Source organism: Stigmatopora argus, chromosome 19 (assembly GCF_051989625.1).
Source record: "Stigmatopora argus isolate UIUO_Sarg chromosome 19, RoL_Sarg_1.0, whole genome shotgun sequence".
NCBI lineage: Eukaryota > Metazoa > Chordata > Actinopteri > Syngnathiformes > Syngnathidae > Stigmatopora > Stigmatopora argus.
This window is the reverse complement of record NC_135405.1, coordinates 1,560,759-1,579,170: the sequence shown is the minus strand read 5'-3', so window position 1 is coordinate 1,579,170 and position 18,412 is coordinate 1,560,759. Positions and strand designations below refer to the sequence as shown.

The following is an 18,412-nucleotide window of genomic DNA, read 5'->3' as shown; positions in this document are numbered from 1 at the left end:
GCCTTTGGTTTAAAGAACATATTTTAGTTTTTCAATAACACATTCTATTTATTATTTATTAATATATTACTATTTTTAGCACCTAATAAGTCATTTCTCTTTGAATGTTTTCAAAACAGTGTTTGGAATTCACGACAACAGTACATTAAGTGGCTCTCCCTTGATTTTGAAGAATAAATCTATTATATATAATGTCTATTAAATGAGCCGGCTCGACCGGGCGGGCGTTTGAATCTCCCGCGAAACAGTGATTCGTTGACACGTGGTGAGGTACGAGACCTCGTTTGCAATGGTCACGTGATGTGTGTTGCTCTGACGTAAGGCTCCATATACATACTGTTTTGAGTCGCCTCTGCTACATTTTGCGCTATAATCGGATTCGAGCAGGTGGGCTCCAGCATAACATCTCATGTTTGTCTAGCTGCGACACAGTGATGGCATCTTCAAGGATACCGCCAACTGCACTTACTTTGAAACAGGTAAATGTTGTGCACACAATCGATTTTGAATGTGGTACATACTTTACTATTTATAGTCTACCTGTACTCTTAATATAATTATATGAAAACAAAGCAACCCAATAAATAAATATATAGCACCTCTTCCATTTTAAACTGCGGTCAAGCCAGCGGACGTTGGCATTTTCGTGTCTCCTAGCTAGCCCGGGAATGCCTTGGGGTCCTCCCGGAATAGCTGGATGAATTCTGGGGAGAGGACCGTGAATGGATGGGACGAAAGTGAAGTGGGGTAACAGTTATTGACTACTTCCGCAATCCCATAACGTCTTGCGACTTGAGAGGTAACGAGAATGTAAACAATAGGGAATTACAATCTGTATAACGTGAGAGGCGGTCCTGAACAAAATAGGTGCTAATAATAGCAATGAATTAATAATCCCGAAGATCTGAAAAGATGTCTCAAATCTGACTCTTTGGGTAGCCCAGTACAGTGGTACCTTGAGATACGAGTTTAACGCGTTCCGGGACTGAGCTCGTGTGTCGATTTATTTGTATCTCATATCAACGTTTCCCCTAGAAGTGAACTAAAAATAAATTAATTTGTTCCAATCCTCTGAAAAAAACCCACCAAAAACAGGATATTGGATTGGAAAAACTTTTTTATTTGTTCTAATTCGCCGTCTATTAACAGAGTAACAAATAACTAGTCGTTATGATGTTGAATAGTAATAAAATTAGATGGATTTTGTGAGCTAAGGATTGTTGTTTGCTTTTGTCTTCCCATCAAAATATTCCAAAAATGATGCACACAAATGTCCTCACGATAGGACAAGGCCCGACCATTTGCCAACTTGCCCGGGAAGTAGTAATCCTCTCGTATTGGCGAGCAAGCTCCACCATTCTGCACTGACTAACGGGGGTAAAACACTGAAAAAATACAACGCTCCGGCCAGTGCTCGTAGAGACATTTACACGTTCTCAAAAGCAGGCTCTCGCGTTGGCCACACTTGGCTGTATGCTCGTATATCAAAATTTGTCTCGTATCTCAAGGTAAATATTTGCTCGAAATTATATTCGTATCTCAAATTGCTCGTATGTTGGGGCACTTGTATGTCAATGAATTACTGTATAGCCAAGTGGCCTAGTGCGTGAATTTGTCGCAGCTTATTTGTAAGTACCGTATTTTCACACCGAGAGGGCACACTTAAAAGTCAAATATTTTCTCTAAAATGGTCGATTTGCCCAATCGGTCGGTGCGCCTTGTTTGTGTACTAAATAAAAAAAATTGTATGGCCCTGACCGCTTGAGTGACTGGTTTTAGTTCTTGCCGGCACACTACTTATTGCGATCAACCCAGCGGACGTTCACCCGAACTTCCATGTGCTCGCAGCGCTTTTAACCCTCAAAACACTCTCAATGCTCAAAGAAACAGCACATTGGAGCTATACAGAGGAAATGCCTGACGTGAATGACAACAGTATGCGGGTGTGAACGCTTGGAAAATGGACTGAAGCCATGGATCGAACACAATTTAACAGCAAGAAGAAACAGGGGGGTGCTGGAGCCAATCCCAGCTGTCTCCGGGCCAGAGGCGGGCGACACTCTGAAGCGGTGGCCAGCCAATCGCAGGGCACAAGGAGACGGACACCATGCACACTCACACCTATACATAGGGGAAATTTAGAGTGTCCATGCATGTTTTTTGAATGTTGGAGGAAACCGGAGTATCCGGAGGAAACCCACGCAGGCCCAGGGAGAACATACAAACTCCACACAGGTGGACCGACCTGGACTTGAACCCAGGACCCCAGAGCTGTGAGGTCAACACGCTAACCACTCGTTCCACCGGGCTCCACTGGTACTAATAATATGCGTGATCCCACTAGTGATCCCACTACGGGGGTTCTCGATTATCGCGGCCATGTCTAGTCTTCATATTCGAGGGATTACTGTATTTTCAAAGTACAGTGGTAACCCGAGATACGAGCTTAATTCGTTCCGGGACTGAGCTTGTATGTCGATATTCTCGTAATTCGAACGAACGTTTCCCATTGAAATGAACTAAAAACAAATTTGGTCGTTCCAACCCTCTGAAAAAGCACCAAAAACAGGATATTGGATTGGATTTTTTTTATTTCTTCTAATTCGCCATCTATTAACAAAGTAACACATAACTAGTGGTTTTATATTACTAAAATGTGTTTAATAGAACTAAAATTAGACGGATTTCGCGAAGGGTAGAGAGAGAGAGACATAGAAGGGGGCGGGGGTCCGAGTCTTGTATAAGCGATCGCTCCGCCAACGGGAGCTAAGAGGCTAAGGAGGGGGGGAACTGAAAAAATGCAACGCTCCGACCCAGTGCTCGCAGAGACATTACAAAGAGGGAGTTGCGACTAGAGACATTACATAAGGGAGTTGCGGGGAGAGCAGCCAACGAGAAGTATTATATACAGTCGTACCTCGTCATACGACCGCTCGTCATACGACATTTTCGTGGTACGACGAAAATTTCGATCGGATAATTCGCTCGCGATACAATAAAAAATTTGAGATGCAACCAAGCCAGGTGGCCATAACATGAGAGGCTGTTTATCATTGTGTCTTTTTTGCCGCATCTCTTTCGTGTATAACAATATCTACGAGCACTGAACGATTAATTCAGACGAGTTTCTCCTACGCATCGACCAGGAAACGCACAACGTGCATGCGCGGGCAAAAAGAGGGCTTTCTGGGTAATGAAGTATATTCGTGCACACAACGCCGATAGGCAATGGCACTCTTTCTCAGAATAAAACTTCATAACCCACAATCAATATGTGGGTAAGCTCAGCTGTTGCATTTCCTGTTATTATTATCTAATACGAGGAGTATTATATTACTTCTCGATCGCTGCTCATAAGAACATCCAGCGGCATTGGCTCGCAATTCCCTCTGTAATATTTCTGGTCGCAACTCTCTCTCATAGGCGCCGTTCAAAGCGGTTGCGAACAGAGCTATTACAACGAGGGAATTGCGAGCCGGTCCCCCTGATGTTTTTATGAGCAGCGGAGCGATCGCTAATATGTACTACAAGACTATTTCACGTTGGCAAGTGGTCGTGGGTTATCCTATTGTGAGGACATTTGTGTGCATCATTTTCGGAATATTTTGAAGGGAATACGTAGTACAACAGCAAACAGCCCATCGATAGCCAACATGAGGGTGGTGGCGTGGCAAACAACTAACCCGAAGAGAACGAAGGTATAAAAAAAAAAGATTAAAACAAAATTAGAATTAAGTTTTGTGTAAAGTTACATTAAACGTATGTTTGAGTGTGTCTGTATATATTAATCCAAGTTAATTTAAATTTATTTGTTCCGTTTACGAGTACGTTGCGGGTATTACATCTCCCATAATAACAGCCACGGAGGGAACTACCATATTTTCTCGTGTATAAGCCGCAGCTAATTATTAGGGTCAATATCATAAGGAAGTTAAAATGCCTGTCTTTGTAAATGCAAAATATCAAATTATTCAATTTGAAATAAGAAATAAGTCTATCTTGATGAGAACGTGATGCTTTCTAATTACAGAATTTGCAATTTTCTTACCAGAAGTTTAAGATGTTATGGCAGAAATTTTGCTTCTTATGTCAAAATATCTCAATTCTTTCAATGGTTAATATTACTCCAATAGTTGTCACTTTCGAACGAGAAATACAGACGCTCCCCTACTTACGAACGCAATTGGTTCCGAGCGATTGTTCATAAGTTGAATTTGTTTGTAAGTTGATTCAGTGCTATATTTTGTATTATAATTTATGTTTAAGGCCGATATAAGTATATTGAAGGTTTATATAAGTGCATTTGTATGTTTAAGGCTTGTATAAGTAACACGCATTGGTTTGTACTGAAAAAAAAACATTTAATAAAATGGAGAGAATATGTACAGTATTGTAGAGAGAGAGAGAGAGATTTATGTATTAGAAACTGGCCAAAAGAAGCGACCTAATGACGATTGCAGTTTTCTTCTTTTTTTCATCATAAATAATGCGGTAGCACTGTATGGCATCATTCAATTGATTTGCAAACTTTGTGCAACGTTCAATATTTGGGTCCTGCTGCTCGATCTTTCTGTTTATAAATGGTACTGACGCTCGAACGATTCAATGCCCGTGAAACGCTCACCACTCTCACGCGCATCAAGCTTCGTTATTATTGCCACTCGTTTCAAATGAAATGGCTTGCCTCTTCCTTGCAACTCCCTCAATAGAAGCCTTTAGCTTTTTACCAACCATATTCAATATTGGATGCATGAGATATTTAATGATACAAATGAAAAAGGTTCTTTGCACACTGGAGATACATTCACGCACTTCCGCATTGCAACGAAGAAGAAGGTAGATGCTGGGTGAGCTGAGCTCTCACAGCGCCAGGCGTCGGTATTAGCGGCGGAAAGAAGTACTACTCCAAAAAAGGCGCGAAATACAAAATTGGACTTGCGAACATTTTTGGACTTAAACGCAATTTGCAGACATGTTCGTATGTACCGTTGTTCGTAAGTTGAATGTTCGTAAGTAGGGGAGCGTCTGTACATCGAAAAAATCAACATTAGCGAGTTAGCTTAGCGTTGCGATGTTCTTTGATACCTCATCTACCCAGATACTCCGGTTAGAGAGTGAGACGAAGGCACACATTCTTTAGCTTCTTTTATATCAAATCCAAGTAATTGACAATGTAGAGCATTCTTATTTGACAACACATTCCAGTCAACTTTGAGGAAGACTGAATCAAACTCCACTGGAAACGTTCGTGGTGCTCTCTATTACTAAAGACTACAACTCAAACTACAACTTTAGGACCCCAAGCTGTACGCCTAGGTGCCTGAACGAAAAGGACATAACCTGCCTTTTAATGAAAACAATGGAAAAAATGGGAAATTTATAACAATTAAAATGGAATTTTGTTTTATTTCAAAATCAAGGCTACTTGCATCTGGCCAATCAAAGCATGTCAGCACCCTAGGTAAGATGGCTGCCCTGGACCTAGGTAAGATGGATGTGCCCCGAGCGAGCAGTGACGGGAACGTGAGTTTTTTCACGTTTCATGCAAGATGCAGTAATACCTCGACATACGAGTGCCCCGACATACGAGCAATTTGAGATATGGGTGAAATTTCGAGCAAATATTTATCATGAGATACGAGACAAATTTTGATATACGAGCATACAGCGGACGCAAGAGACTGTTCATAAGAACATCATGGGCACTGTCTTCCTGGTCGCAACTCCCTCGTGTAATATCTCTACGAGCACTGGGCGGAGCGTTGCATTTTTTCAGTGTTTTTTTTTGCCTGTTAGTCAGTGCGAATGGCGGAGCTTGTTCGCTAATTCGAGAGGAGTACTACTTCCTGGGCATGTTGGCAAGTGGTCGTGCATCCTATTGTGAGGACATTAGTGTGGATCATTTTGGGAATATTTTAAAGGGAAGACAAAAGCAAAAAACACTCTGTAGGTTCTTTTTAAAAACTGCAGCTGAAAGTCAGGGTGGAGGCCGGGCAAATAGCCAACCAGGGAGAAGAAATGTATAACAATTTAAAACAAAATTAGAATTAAGTTTAGTGTAAGGTTAGATTAAACTTATTTTTTAGTGTGTCTGTATCATAATGCAAGTTCATTTAAATGTGTTTGTTATGTTACGAGCGCATTGCCGTGCAAAAAGTCTCTCTCGCTCTCTCTTTCTCTCCCCTCCACGAAATCCATCTAATTTTAGTACTATTAAACATCATAACGACTGGTTATTTGTTACTCTGTTAATAGACGGCGAATTAGAACAAATAAAAAAGTTTTTCCAATCCAATATCCTGTTTTTTGGGGGGGGTTTCAGAGGATTGGAACAAATTAATTTATTTTTAGTTCACTTCTAGGGGAATTAAGTTTAGTGTAAAGTTAGATTACATTTATTTTTGAGTGTCTGCATCTGTAATCCAAGTTCATTTAAATTTGTTTGTGTTACGGGCGCGTTGCCGTGCAAAACGCCCCCCCCCTCTCTGTCCCTCTCTCTTTCCCCTCCGCGAAATCAGTCTAATTTTAGTACTATTAAACACAGTTTGGTACAATTTAAACCAATAGTTATTTGTCACTTTGTTAATCGATGGCGAATTAGAACAAATACAAATGTTTTTCCAATCCAATATCCTGTTTTTTTTTTCAGAGGGTTGGAACGAATTAATTTGTTTTTAGTTAATTTCTATGGGAAACGTTCATTTGAGTTACGAGTAAATCGACATACGAGCTCAGTCCGGGAACACATTAAGCCCGTATCTCGAGGTACCACTGTACAACTATGTTCATAATGAAACAAAAAGACTAAGATTAATATCAAAGTTGAATATTTTTTTTATTTTATTTTAGATATTTTAGGTGTGTGTGTGCGCGCAGGTGACTATTACTATAATTACTACTGTATAATTATTAGGCAACTTAACAAAAAACACAGCCATTTCAATTACCGTATTTTCACACCTAGAAAACGCACCACCCAAAAGGGCGCAGTCTCAGTTGCGGTTGTATTTTCTGTTTTTTTTTGGCGCCTCGGCGGATTGGGCGTTAGCATGACACTAGGCTAGCGTATGTTACGCTAACCGCTAGCATGTTTTTTTTAAAGGCAGCATGAGCAAAACTAAGTTTGATAGTGCTTTTTTTTAGGTAAAAGGTACCATATTTTCACGACTATAAGGCGCACATAAGAGTCTAAAATTTTCTCCAAAATAGACAGGGCGCCGTATAATCCAGTGCGCTTTATATATGGACCAATACTAAAATTGTTATCACGATAAAATGAAATAAATCAGTCGATAGGACAACTACGCCAAGCAGCCCCAGACTCTACTATTTCCCGTAGATAAAGTACTGCGCAGTGACTGCTGGGATATAGAGTTCTTAATACAGACGCTCCCCTACTTACGAACATTCAACTTACGAACAACGGTACATACGAACATGTCTGCAAATTGCGTTTAAGTCCAAAAATGTTCGCAAGTCCAATTTTGTATTTCGCGTCTTTTTCGGAGTAGTACTTCTTTCCGCCGCTAATACCGACGCCTGGCGCTGTGAGAGCTCAGCTCACCCAGCATCTACCTTCCGCATTGCAACGAAGAAGAAGTGCGTGAATGTATCTCCAGTGTGCAAAGAACCTTTTTCATTTGTATCATTAAATATCTCATGCATCCAATATTGAATATGGTTGGTAAAAAGCTAAAGGCTTCTATTGAGGGAGTTGGAAGGAAGAGGCAAGCCATTTCATTTGAAACGAGTGGCAATAATAACGAAGCTTGATGCGCGTCAGAAAGTGGTGAGCGTTGCACATTCAGTACCATTTATAAACAGAAAGATCGAGCAGCAGGACCCAAATATTGAACGTTGCACAAAGTTTGCAAATCAATTGAATGATGCCATACAGTGCTACTGCATCATTTATGATGAAAAAAAGAAGAAAACTGTGCAATCGTCATTAGGTCGCTTCTTTTGGCCAGTTTCTAATACATAAATCTATCTCTCTCTCTACAGTACTGTACATATTCTCTCCATTTTATTAAATGTTTTTTTTTCAGTACAAACCAATGCGTTTTACTTATACAAGCCTTAAACATACAAATGCACTTATATAAACCTTCAATATACTTATATAGGCCTTAAACATAAATTATAATACAAAATATAGCACTAAATCAACTTACAAACAAATTCAACTTATGAACAATCGCTCGGAACCAATTGCGTTCGTAAGTTGAGGAGTGTCTGTACACCCAGTTCTTCAATACACTCAGTATGACGGCGAGCACCCTAATTTGGTGCTCGCCGTCATTTCGGCTGTATTTCAAAAGAAATCCTGCCGCTAGATGTTGGCGTCAACGGAGCATTCAAAGGTAGACTGCGAACTATATCTATATATATATATATTATATATATTAACTCGGAGCTTGTCGTCATTCCCGGAGGCTTAAGAACTACAACCGCTGGACCCGGCGTTTTGGAAGACTCATTTGGGCAATTGTTTAATTCGGACACAGAAAATGAGGACTTTGATGGATTTGTGGGTGATGATGACGTGAGTAAGTTGTAAAATGTCTAAATAAAGTACAACCGAACTCAGTTTTGCTTCCGTTGCCTTTTTAAAAACGTGTTTTTAGCGTGTGGGTGTAGCGTGCAAGAACTATATTTCCCAGCAGTCACTGCGCACCGGAACCCGGAAATAGGCTACTTCCGGTAGCCAGCGCGATTGTGTTTCGATGTTCATCCATATATAATATATAATATACATGCGTCTAAAAAAAACGGTGCATGCTTTGTGTGTTTAAAATACAGAAATAGCACTCGTTACTGACACTGCGGCTAAAAATACGATGCGCCGAATAGTCGTGAAAATATGGTACACATGTTAATATAAGTTAAAACAGTTAAACATCTACAAAACCGTCAAACTCCTCATTTTCTGTATCTGATATAGAGTTCGGCAAAATGGGCGAGTTTGCCGTTCAACATGCAATGCTCCATTTCACTGTCAGCCAGAGTTGTCGCCGGGGTATTCTGGGTACCTGATGCTAGCTTTGGTGAAAGCTCGAACAACAGTGCTGGCCGACACTTGAATGACTGGGCAGTCATCCACAATCCATTGACATATTGTCACGACTGATTGGGCGCCCCGATCACTTTGGGGAACATTTTTAGACTTTTAAGTGCGCCCTATACGTGTGAAAATACGGTATTTATTTTCACCAAGGAAACCAGTATAATAGCTAAACATTCACAAATATACATTTCTATCATTCGTAAACAAATCAGTCATCAATGTAGCCATATTTCTTTGCAAGGACACTCAAAAGCCTGGATTAATTCTGTCAGTGTTTTGATCTGTTCATGATCAACATTGCGTGCAGCAGCAACCACTGCAGTTGGAACCTTCACGAGGTGTCTCCTGCCGCGGCCTGGGAATCCAACACAACCACCCAGAGCTGCCACCCAGGAACATGGCGCCCTACGTTTTTTTCACCACAGCCCCCCAGACACTGTTCAGAAAGGTCTAGTGTTTTCCCTCCTTGTATAAGACCCTGTCATTAGTTTTTCTTCTTTTATGCCCTTTCTGTGGAGTAGTTGGATGCATGTGATGGAGCATTGTCCTGCATTAAAATCATATTTTTTGAAGGAGGCAGACTTCTTCCTGTACCGTTGCTTGAAGATGGTGTCTTACAGAAACTGGCAGTAGGAATAGTGAATTTTGAACAACCTGTGCAATCCAGTGATGTTGCAACTCTGAAACATGGCAAAACTTGGTGCCAAGTGGCATCTTGGCAGTTTCACACTTGACTTTTCTCAATTCATGGGCAATTTTTTTGCACCTTTTAGTTTTTCCACACTCTTCTTGCAACCCTGTTGACTATTTTGAATCAAACAATTAATTGTTTGATGATCACACTTTACACGCTTGGCAATTTTAAGGGTGCTGCAACCCACTGCAAGATATCTCACTATTTTTGACTCTTCGGAGCATGTCAAAACACTCTTCTGACCCATTTTGCCAAAGGAAAGGAAGTTGCCTAATAATTATGCACACCTCATATAGGATGTTGATGTCAGTAGACCACACCCCTTTTCATTACAGAGATGCACATCACTTGATATGCTAAATTGTCAGTGGGCTTTCGACCTTATACAGCTTGGAGTAAGACAATGTGCATAAAGAGGATGCGTGACCGGACGTTTGGTTGCCGGACTTTTGGTCGCCGGACCTTTGGTCGCCGGACCTTTGGTCGCCGGACTTTTGGTCGCCGGACTTTTGGTCGCCGGACCTTTGGTCGCCGGACTTTTGGTCGCCCGGACCCAAACGTGCGGCGACCAAACAAGTTAAAACAACACGGTCTACGCATCAATCAAAGCCGACAATGGCCCTGAGCAGTTTCACTGAGCGGACGTGTGAGTGTATAAGAGTGTGTATGTACATGGGTTGTCCCCTTAGGAAGGGACGTCAGTCAGGGTCTTAACAAGTTCTCCAACAAAACGCAATAAAAGTACGGGAAATTTGGAGCTTTTCTTTAGCCTAATAATTAATAGGGCATTAAGTACAATATTACATTACATTAAGTAAGGTATGACAAAATAATACTTCACAGTTTGTATTTAGGGAATTTGAGCAACAATTTTAAATGGTAATTATCAATAACCTTCCGGGCGACCAAACGTCCGAGTACCAAGAGGATGATGTGGTCAAAATACTATTTTGTTTAATAATTCTGCACCCCCTGTAAATCAACTCCCTTGCCCTTCACACAGTTTATACAGAGGCAGAACATTTTGGGACTATACAGAAATATATTGAGGACGATACGGCACGTGCCAGATAGGATGGACAGGAAGTACCTCAGAGACTGGGCAAGAAATGAATTTAAAAGGAACCAGAATGCCACTGATCAGGTGAATATTGTTTTCTTTTTGTTTATCTTTTTATTTGTGAAATTGCATTTTATTCACTGTTTGATGCCACATCGAATGTATTAGTCAGACATACTACTCTGCAAATACAAAATATGTGAATATGGGCTGGGCTTGCCTCCTTAAAAAAAGGGACACTTCATAAGTAGAGCCGATCGGCCCTGTTATGACTTTCTCAGTGACAAAACGGAGTTGGACCCAGATGCAGGGAAAACAGCGGACACAGAGGAGTGCAGGTGCACAAACGTAAGGTTTTAATAACAAAAAGCCCATTTATATAATAAAACCTTCTATACAAAAAGCAGGGAAAAGCAGCACACCAGATCATCTCTCACAGAGGTTGGGAAACACTGAAATAAACAAAATCTGAAAAAGAATTGTGATCAAATTGAGATTGTGATTTTATTAGCAAAAAAAATTGTGATATGATGTTTTTGCCATATTGGCACCCTCATCATCTGGTGAATTTTTTTTCAATTTTTAACATCGCAAACACCCCCAAAAACCGCTGTCAGTTTTTTTCCCTAATGTTTCAGCCTTTATTTCCACAATGCTTAAAAGGTTTGACAGTTTATTCTAACTCTAGCCAAGAATTATGTTGCATGTTTGGGTGTATCAATTCAATGAGGTATTGTTATAGGTTTCCAAAATACTAATGTTGAAAACTAGGTGCATCGCAGTAACCGAAGCTGATGTATTGGGTCTTTTAAAAATTGAATATCTACTTCCAGGTCGGGTGGCCCGGTGGATGAGCCATTAGCGCGTTGGCTTCACAGATCTGGGGTCCTGGGTTCGAATCCAGGTCAGTCCACCTGTGTGGAGTTTGCATATTCTCCCCGGGCCTGCGTGGGTACCCCGGTTTCCTCCATTCAGTGTTGCCTGGTTATCTGAAGGTGGGATCGCCAATCTGTGGCCCTTCCCATAGTTTCCTATTTCCCCCTGTCAGGGATTCTTGAATTTTTTTGCAGCTCTTTTGGGGGTTCTGATCAGCGGATGCACTTATTGTCAGCTGTGGGCCTTTGATGCATTTGTTGTGATCAAGGGCTACATCAATAAATTTGACTTTACTTGTCAGCGTATAAATGGATTTAGTGTTCTGATCTTGTTGCACTGATCTCTTAAATAACATTTTGTCATATTGCAATTTCCATTTAACCAAATTGATCAATAGTGCAAATAAGAAGGGTGTGAGTGGGCATTTGCTTAATCGCTCATCCCGAGCCGAAATCTGGGTAAAAGGTAGTGAAGGATGCATTTGAAGACATTAGAAAGTTCAGTACCATAAAAATACTTGTACAGAACTCTGCCCAGCGTGCATTACCATCAGCAAAACTGCCGATAACCACAGCGTCAGCGGCTCTCCAGCTGTCACAGGGTTGAGTCAGCATGAAGATAACCTTAAGCCTCCCATAGTTAAGCTTGCCTTTTCTTCCCATCTGGACCCTCAATGAGATAGAAGCCATTGTTTGTATCGCATTGATGGTCACATAGCTCTATGTTTATTAAACTTGACGAATTGTTCGTCACATTTCTGCCTCTGTTTCCATTATTCACCTCTTGGACCATTTGGACGAACATGCGAGTGAACAATCAACGGACTTTCAATCTACAGTAGGTTAGCTGAAAAACTATTTAAAACTGTTTAGTAAAGAGTAAAAAAAATTTAAGGAAAAGTTTCATTATTTCTGGTAGTTTGTCCCCTTGCTGCTGGTCACTTAAAGTGGGTGGAACTGTTCAGCTGTTTAAACTACATGCCTTCAAAATAAAGCTGATCATTTTTGTTTCATTTGATATATTGTTGTTAAATGCTTATATTTAATCACGATAAAAGTTCTTACAAAATAATTTGTATTTTGTGTGAAATGGCAGTTTAAAATTCAGGCATTTTTATAGCATGATGCAAACCAACAAAAAAACAGAATAAGCTAGTGTGGTGTACTTGGATGCATGTGATGGAGCATTGTCCTGCATTAAAATCATATTTATCTTGAAGGATGCAGCATTACTGACATTTTTTTTTCCTTGAATTATTCCTTCAGAATGCCATTCGTATGATGATCATACAAGCACAGAATCATCTGGAGGAGCTGCAAAGATCTCTTGCATTGGCTGGCAACTAAACTTAGAAAATGGCAGATCTGCACCTGAATAAACAACAGAAAGCATGGTTTAGAAAAGTGACTGACGTTGCCTCAAGGATTCATAAAGGCTATTTAAAATATACTCTGGACAAAGGACGGGGCAATCTGATCAGTACTTTAATCTACAGACTGCATCATGTTTTTCTGGTTTCAACAATTCAATGAACAATTACATAAATAAAGGTACATATAATAAACAAAACATTTTGATTCATTAGATACAAATTTAATTTCCATATATTATATCAGTTTTTCAGGTGACTTAAGAAGTATTTCAATACATTTAAAGGCTCCCCATTTACCATAATTTTTCAGACTACAGCAACATTTGTGCCACCTGATAATTTCTATTTTCTATTATAAATCATTAGGTTATTTGATTGGGATAAACAAAACAGTAACACTTCAGAATTAAAAATACTAATAATAGGTTTGTCGGACTAACAGAAGATGTGCAATATGCATCAAAACAAAATTACTCTTATCATTTTGTTGATTTGAACCATTTTTAGCACTAATTAAATGGAAACCGAAATTGACATGCACTTATCATCACCAGCCGAGCCCTCAAAACAGCTCTCAAATTATCAAATTAAAAAAAAAAAATCAACATCAGAGTTTAAAAGTTCACTACCAAGGTTTTTTATACACCAACTAGATGATAGAATATGGTCAAAGATTTTTTTAAAATAAATTACCAAGACTCACACAGATCTATAAATATTCAGATTGTGCCAAAAAATCATTTATGTAAGGGTTCTGTTAGGTTTATCATTATTATAGATGTGTATCAATATTATTATATTATATGTACTTGCAACGAAGAGTAATTGACATTAATACAAAGGGCATTTTAATGCATCTCTTGCAAAAGTGAGGACTGGTTCGCATCAAGAGGACTGGGAATGGCCTTGGGCAGGATGGGTTCACAACAAAAACGGTGGACTGTTTTTCGGCTTCGGAAGAGGAGTCCACAACAAACGGTCTTGGACGGTGGACTGTTTTTGCTTTGCAAAAGGAGTTCACAACAAGCGCCCTTGGGAACAGTGGACTGTTTTTGCTTCGCAGGATGGGTCAACAACAAAGCGGTCTTGGGAACTGTGGACTGTTTTGGCTGGGCAGGTCGGGTCCACAACTGGCGCTCTTGGGAGAATTCAACAGACCTACAATTGTTTTGATGACTGTGATACAATGTTATGAAACTCTAAATATGTTTAGACTTCTGTGGGGCATGGCGTTAAAATCTTATGAATAAAGTAGCGAGCGAGACCTCAAGTTGTTAGAATGATCTAGGCTACATACGTGGATGGATGTATATCTCTTCTTGCAAGAATTAAACAAAGATGTGACTTCAGATGCCTCTTTTATTGTGAATTTGGAAATACCTAAGGATTATTCCAACAGGTTCAATAAGCTTTCTTAATAAACAATCACATCAAGAGTGGGCGGCCCGGCGGATGAGTGGTTAGCGTGTCGGCCTCACAGTTCTGGGTTCCGGGGTTCAAATCCAGGTCGGTCCTGTGGGGAGTTTGCATGTTCTCCCCGGGCCTGCGTGGGTACTCCGCTTTCCTCCCACATTCCAAAAACATACATGGTAGGCTGGTTGGACAAGCTAAATTTCTCCTAGGCATGAATGTGAGCATGAATGGTTGTTTGTCTCCTCGTGCCCTGCGATTGACTGGCCACCAATTCAGGGTGCCCCCCGCCTCATGACCGAAATAAGAAAATGAATTAATCACAAGATTGAGGGTGTATGCCTCAATAGAAAAATAGTATGCAGTATTTATTGGGTTTATCATGAAAACAAATTGAAAGTGGGTCAGACGAGAAAGATACTACCAAGGAACATTGGATTTTATGCGGGGTGGAATGGACCCAAATGTAGGGAAGCAGGCAACATAGCGATGGGGTGCTCTACAATTTTCTTTAATAAACAAAAACATGTTCACTAAAAATTTGGTCACCTACAAACAAGCAAGATTTCTGGCTGTCAAAGAGGTCTAACTTCTTCTAACGAGGTCTAATGAGGTCTCCCCTCTATTAATAGCATCTGTTTTAACTCATCGGTATAAAAGACACCTGTCCACAACCTCAGTCTCTCACACTCCAAACTCCACTATGGCCAAGACCAAAGAGCTGTCGAAGGACACCAGTGACAAAATTGTAGACCTGCACCAGGCTGGGAAGACTGAATCTGCAATAAGTAAAACACTTGGTGTAAAGAAATCAACTGTGGGAGCAATTATTAGAAAATGGAAGACATACAAGACCATTGATAATCTCCCTCAATCTGGGGCTCCATGCAAGATCTCACCCTGTGGCGTCAAAATGACAACAAGAACGGTGAGCAAAAATCCCAGAACCACACGGGGGAACCTAGTGAATGACCTACAGACAGCTGGCACCACAGTAACCAAGGCTACTATCAGTAACACAATGCGCCGCCAGGGACTCGAATCCTGCACTGCCAGACGTGTCTCCCTGCTGAAGCCAGTACACATCCAAGTCTGTCTGCGGTTCGCTAGAAAGCATTTGGATGATCCAGAAGAGGACTGGGAGAATGTGTTATGGTCAGATGAAACCAAAATAGAACTTTTTGGTAGAAACACAGGTTCTCGTGAGTTGAGTTTATTATCATATGTATCATTTGTTGGTATTATCATACATTTGCTACTATGCCTGGATGTTTTAATAGAGCTGAAGTACGCATACTGTATCCTTTCGCTTGCTATGAACTCTTCTGAGGACAACGAACTCTGGGTGACTTCCAAAAACTCCTGAGAGGCTGGAGAAGGGAGATCAACATTCCAAGATGGCGCCATTCACACGGCAGCCAGTGGCAGTAGCTCTGTCCACTCTTATTTGTTTTTCGTGTTTTACAGCCCTTCTATCCTTAATTACATTTTAATATTTCTTAATACATTCCTTTTTACTTTACTTTGTACGTTATACTTTTTACTTTAATGTTTTTACAACTTTCCTTGTTCTGTTAGCCTGGCTACTTTCTGCCACTTCTTTTTTGGAACCATTCAGCCATGCCGACGCTGTCATACACATGGGACTAGCTGTTACAATACGCAGCAGAAGGAGCAACACCTCAATGCTGCTGGAAATTCGGAGCTGGACAAAAGCTCTGGGAGAAGAAGCAACGCTTCTGACCAACCATTCCATCATGGGATAAGATGGCGCTTACCAGACCGGAAACGGAGTCGAGGGGTTCTGCTCTGCTACTGTTGTCTTCAGCTCCAGACTACTGAGGAACTGCGTGGATAAGCTTGGAAGAGTGACTCTGCATATTCTCTACCTTGGTCACAGTCTGCAGAAGTTCCCCATCTTGTGGAAGACTTCCTGTGTGTGGTTCCAGTTTTTGTCCAACTTTACAACGTCTTTGAGTCTGAATCCGATTTTGCTACCGCAACCAAGATGGCGCCGTTCAAGTGGCAGCCGGTGGCGGTAGCTCCGTCCACTCTTGCTCATTTTGTGTTTTTGCTGCTTTTCTGTCTTAATGATTTGATTTGGTGATTCTTAATGATCCCATTTACTTTGATTTGCTTTGTACTTTGTGCTTTTGCTTTGTTGTTCTGCGGCCTTTGCGACTGTACTGTGTAACTTATGACTATGCCTTTCCTTTACCTGCATTCTAACCCTCTTGCTACTGTCACAATGAAATTTCCCGAATACGGGATGAACAAAGTTATCCAATCCAATCCAATTCTGGGAGGCCATCTTGGATTGAGGAGAAGCCCTTCCGGCAATTGATGTGATATCGGGGATTGTTTACGCCAAAAAGAAATTATGAAATATCAACCCCTGAGTAATGCAAAATTCTTTATGTAGATGGGTTATGTAAGAATCAATGGAATGGGCATAACTTGAACGGAATACAATATATATTGACTGCTACTAAAAAAAACTTTTTTTAGGAGGCAAAACTATTGCCACCTCAATTCTATGTACAAACAGCTAAACTGGTAGCATTAACGAAGGTGTATAACTTAATGCACAACATGGAAGTTACTTTTTTTTACAAACAGTAAATATACTTGTGTGGGGGTGCGTGTGTGTTTCAATGTGTCACAGTTTTTCCATTCTTGCATTATTGGCTAACAAAGAGTTAATCACAGCCACTCGCATGTCAGTCGTTCATGCTGACTGACTAGGCGAACGGCGGCAATTGAACTTCCAAAACAAATGTCTATTTGTAGATGTGTGGCGCTCATATCTAATACATTAATTACCTATTTCCTTCGGGAATGATTTTGCTGATAGGACAGCAAAAGGGGGTGAGCTGCCAAGGAGCCCCACTGGGGATGGCGGTCTCCACCTGTGATGAAAATTTGTAGGCCACTGATGTATGGGTAAACGACCCAAATGGAAAGACTAGTGGTTAGTGCATCGACCTAACGGTTCTAAAATCTACTAATGGGGGGATTGGAACCAAGATGGTGGCGCGCACGGGGTAGCGGCTCTTTGCTCTCCAGTTTGGTGTTTTGTTTTCTCAGTCTTATCGTCATTTACTAACATCTGTGAGGCAAACTTTTTCTACAGTCGCCAGGATTTAATTACTCTCGGGAGGAGATGCAATATATCCATCACAACAGATTACCAGCAAACCTACAATATCCCCGAGGACATCTCGAGACCACCGGGATCTCCGTGGATAGTCAGCCCACTCAGAGTACGACGGAGGGAAAGAAAGCAAAAGCGCGGATGTCGGGCGGGCCTAGCTGCTAAGCTAAGGAAACAACCACACAGAGCACCGCTTCCGAGTATCTTCTTGACCAACGCCAGATCCATCACCCACAAAATGGACGATTTGGAACTTCAGCTTCCTACCAACAGCTTTGTCAGGAACTGCAACATTATTTTCATCACGGAAGCGGTATCGCTAGCTAGCCGTACGCTATACTGACATGATCGTTCGAAAGAATCCGGGAAAAGCAAGGAGGGGGGACTTTGCGTGTAGATACACAACGACTGGGGCTGCAAGTAAATGCTTTGCTCCTGAGAACTTTAGGTAGACTAAATACCGAAACGCTGGAAGCACGGCAGCAGACAGAAAAGCCATGCAGAGAGTGATCAACACTGCCCAGAAGATCATCGGCTGCTCTCTGCCCTCACTTGATGATATTGTCAGCCCTCGCTACCTCAGCAGAGCCGGAACATTGTTAGGGACCCATACCACCCTGGTCACAACCTGTTCCAGCTGCTGCCCTCTGGCAGACGATACAGGTCTCACAAAGCACGGACAAATAGACTTAGGGACAGTTTTTTTCCCACAGCCATCAGGACTCTGAACTTGCGTTAGCACGACACACAATCCCTTCTGTGCAATAACTTCGGGGTGT

General features: G+C 41.1%; 1 protein-coding gene across 2 annotated transcripts; it reads left to right on the top strand.

Annotated features, from left to right (window-relative positions):
- The first annotated feature begins 285 nt into the window (after positions 1–285).
- lyrm2 (LYR motif containing 2) lies at positions 286–14,418 on the top strand. Of its 2 annotated transcripts, none has more exons than XM_077586600.1 (4): positions 286–479; positions 9,378–9,515; positions 10,765–10,905; positions 12,963–14,418. In XM_077586600.1, the coding sequence occupies exons 1-4, from the start codon at positions 435–437 to the stop codon at positions 13,041–13,043; spliced, it is 405 nt and encodes a 134-aa protein (XP_077442726.1). In that variant the 5' UTR covers positions 286–434; the 3' UTR covers positions 13,044–14,418. The 2 variants fall into 2 exon arrangements, with proteins under 2 accessions (XP_077442726.1, XP_077442724.1); XM_077586598.1 differs by having other exon boundaries at positions 9,375–9,515.
- Positions 14,419–18,412: the final 3,994 nt, after the last annotated feature.

What these genes read in the sequence shown, in the direction of transcription:
- lyrm2 (XM_077586598.1), top strand. Translation starts at nt 435, where the DNA reads ATGGCATCTTCAAGGATACCGCCAACTGCACTTACTTTGAAACAG. An exon ending in CTGCACTTACTTTGAAACAG is followed by an intron (nt 480 to 9,374) that starts GTAAATGTTGTG and finishes CATTGCGTGCAG; the next exon opens with CAGCAACCACTGCAGTTGGA. An exon ending in ACCAGAATGCCACTGATCAG is followed by an intron (nt 10,906 to 12,962) that starts GTGAATATTGTT and finishes TTATTCCTTCAG; the next exon opens with AATGCCATTCGTATGATGAT.